This window comes from Arachis stenosperma, chromosome 8 (assembly GCF_014773155.1).
Source record: "Arachis stenosperma cultivar V10309 chromosome 8, arast.V10309.gnm1.PFL2, whole genome shotgun sequence".
NCBI classification, from domain to species: Eukaryota; Viridiplantae; Streptophyta; class Magnoliopsida; order Fabales; family Fabaceae; genus Arachis; species Arachis stenosperma.
Window position 1 is genome coordinate 29,332,407 of NC_080384.1, and position 3,260 is coordinate 29,335,666.

Genomic DNA, 3,260 nt, shown 5'->3' on the forward strand with positions numbered 1-3,260 from the left:
TTATTCTAAAACAGTAAATAAAATGTCAGCTTTTATAACAAATAATATTAGTTAAACTCTAAAGAAAAAGTATAATAAATTACGAGAAAGAAGGAAATCAAAGTGGCACTCATGTCAATTCAACCAATTGGAATTGCTCTCAGTACAAAACAAAATAACTGTTGGCTTCACTGATTTGCGCAGCCCACGTGTGACGTAACCAGTATTTTTCCGCTTCAGAAAATGATGCGTTTGCTTCCTCAATAATGTGTTAACGTTTGATGAGACATTCTAAATTGGTATTTCAAGAATACAATAATAAATTAAATTAATTATTTTGTTACTTAAACGATGATATTTTCATTTAATAATTGTAGTAGTCAGTTTAGTTCACAGTTTAGAGATTAATTTAAGATATATCGCCTCTCAAAAACAACATTAAACATTATTCACTATCAATTCAACAAATAATTATCGAACATTATTTTAAGGTAAAAATTTCATATACAGTTATTTTTATATAAAATTAATATTAAATTATATAATAATTATCAACTATTGTATTTTACCGTTCCTCTAAATGCATGGTAGCAATTATTCCTGAAAGGGGATGTAACACTTTCCTCGTGTTTTTCTCACTGTCACTTTCTTAGAAAATTTTCTCCACAACATGATCATAGTAAGGAATTACAATGATGTTATAAGGACTTGTTCCGGATACTGTTGCCCTCACTTTTATCGCCCTAAAATGAAACATACCCCTCCATATGACAACTATAAAAGAATTAATTAAATATAGAAGAATTAAGTAATGAGGGATTATATAAATAAAGGGTACATACATTTTGTCCAAATTTAGCGAGAATTGAATAAATTTGCTTATATACATAACATAAGAAGTAAAATTAGGAAGATTGGGGAACAGTAAGTTAGACTAGTTGTTGTTATAAAAGAGCATGCGCCAACACATTAACTACTAAGTACTAACTAAACTATACCCTTTTTCTTTCTCTTCATTCTCTCTTCCCTCTTTCCTCTTCTTTTCAGAATTCATGATCCTTTTCAATTCAATGGAGGACCTCAAACACTCTCTTCTATACACCACTCTGGAGCTTCAACAAACTAGAGCTGCAGTTCATGAGGAACTCAAGAAGAGAGATGAACAACTCCTCATCCTCAAGGATCTGCTCAACAAGACCATCAGAGAAAGAGATGAAGCCAATGACAAATGCCAGAGACTTCTCTTGGAGAAGCTTCTTCTTCAGCAACACAATAATAATGGTGCTGCTCCTGTCTCTGGAATCTCAAGCATTGAAGATGACCACAGAAGAAACAACAACAACAACAACATCAACACCACCTCATCAGACTGTGAAGAAAGCATTGTGTCATCACCAGTGATTGAGCACCACTTGTCAGCAACAGAGTCTGCCATGATTGAAGCAGTGACACCAACAGGGCCACTTCCAGAAAAGGGTAAGCTGTTGCAGGCAGTGATGAAAGCAGGTCCTCTGCTTCAAACCCTGCTTCTTGCAGGCCCACTCCCTCAATGGAGACACCCTCCACCGCCCCTTGAGTCCTTTGAGATTCCACCTGTCACTATTCCTTCACCACCACTACTCCATCAAGATGCTAACAACAACAACAACAGCAGAAAAAGAGAATTTTGTGATGCCTCTGAGTCTTCTCCAATTGAGACCAAGTACCAAAGGGTTGCACTTCACTGACTTATAGTCAGCCTTAAATTATTACATATATAGATTTTGCAGGTTCTTAGAGTTATAAAGTTAGAGACTTTTTTTGAGTAGCAGCAAGCAACTCAAAACTCATCTACTTATCTGTACAGAGGTTTCAGGATTTTAAGTTAACTCATTCAGGGTTTTACTGAATTAAGCCCTTCATTTTTCTTTTGAGATTGTAATGAATGGTGAGTGGGGTGTGGTGGAGTGGTTGGATTGGAAGTTGAGTGTGTTACTGTTACTGCTACCAACAAACAATACCAAAGGGAAGCTCTTCTTGTCGCCTTTGGGGGACCCAACAACAAATTAATTGGGTTAATTAGATTCTGTTACCGGTGTGAATGTACCTTTTAATTTGTTAGGGAACTTATGACTATGCATTATGCATCCCTAGCTAATTATTATGATTTTAGTTATCAAAAATATTTATATAGATTTCTGATTTCCCTCACCTTTCTTATTGTGTTACTATTTACTAAGACTAACTAACATTTTTTCTTGGTATCTGCTCCCACTAAGAGTGCGCCAAGCCAATAGTGGAATAATCTTAGTTGACTAGTGTTTCCATGACATCCTACATGTTCTTCAATGGAAGTGGGAATTGGTAATAAATAAATTAAATCACATAAGATTCTATTGACAAATGAAACATGAGATAAAGATGATGGTTTCTAAATGGTTTACCTATTTGTGATTAATAACTTGTTAGTTGAATAGTTAATTCATTTATCTACTTAAATAAGTATCAAAAAATTTAAATTTTGTTTTGTGTATGCATCAATTTATTAGTGGTTAATTCTAATCTGTAACGAATTAGTTATTCAGTTGCTATACTGAGGAAAAAAAACTTGCTTCTAATCTTATTAGTATGCCACCTCTCTTATACCAATACTAGATTCCTTTACAATTCACATAATGATCTATTATAATTAATAATTACTAACTCTTCACTTTATACTAGTTAGATCCATCATCATACATGTTAGTAATTTACATCATCCACTCCGTACAAGGATGTAAACCTTAGTATTCACAAAAGCTTAGCCAAGTTAGAGAAGTGTGGGAACTATGGCATGGTGCAGTAACTCAAAATTGATACGGTCTAAGGGCAGGTAAGGTTAGAAAGTAGTCACATGGATAGTCTTCTCTAGAGGGGACAAAGTAGACATCAGTAATGGCAGTACCTAGTGCAAAGATTTTCGAAAATGTTACACCACAATAACGTTAATTTAATTCTCTATATTCTCATTCATTTTCTAATTGTTCATATATAGTACCAAACAACCTCAAAGCTCTATTGCTACTTTGACCTCAAGATTATTGTAATTGCAAAATTTCTTTAATAAGAACAAAATAGTAGTTATTTTCATATAGGTAGCTGTATATATAATTATAATTATAATTATAATTATAATGTAGATATAGATTAACGTCAATGGAAGCTTGGGAGGGACGGCATCAAAGTCCTGGAAAACACGCTAAGCCACATTTTAGACAGCGATATAGGCCGCAAATGGCGCACCTCATGCATTGCATTTTTGA

At 34.0% G+C, this 3,260-nt stretch overlaps 1 protein-coding gene across 1 annotated transcript; it reads left to right on the forward strand.

Moving 5' to 3' along the window:
• The first annotated feature begins 937 nt into the window (after positions 1–937).
• On the forward strand, positions 938–1,868 carry LOC130945035 (uncharacterized). Its single transcript, XM_057873686.1, has one exon. It carries the CDS (start codon positions 1,032–1,034, stop codon positions 1,704–1,706), a length of 675 nt encoding a protein of 224 aa, XP_057729669.1. The 5' UTR covers positions 938–1,031; the 3' UTR covers positions 1,707–1,868.
• Positions 1,869–3,260: the final 1,392 nt, after the last annotated feature.

Excerpts from the sequence above, each read along its gene's own strand:
- LOC130945035 (XM_057873686.1), top strand. The coding sequence starts at position 1,032 with ATGATCCTTTTCAATTCAATGGAGGACCTCAAACACTCTCTTCTATAC.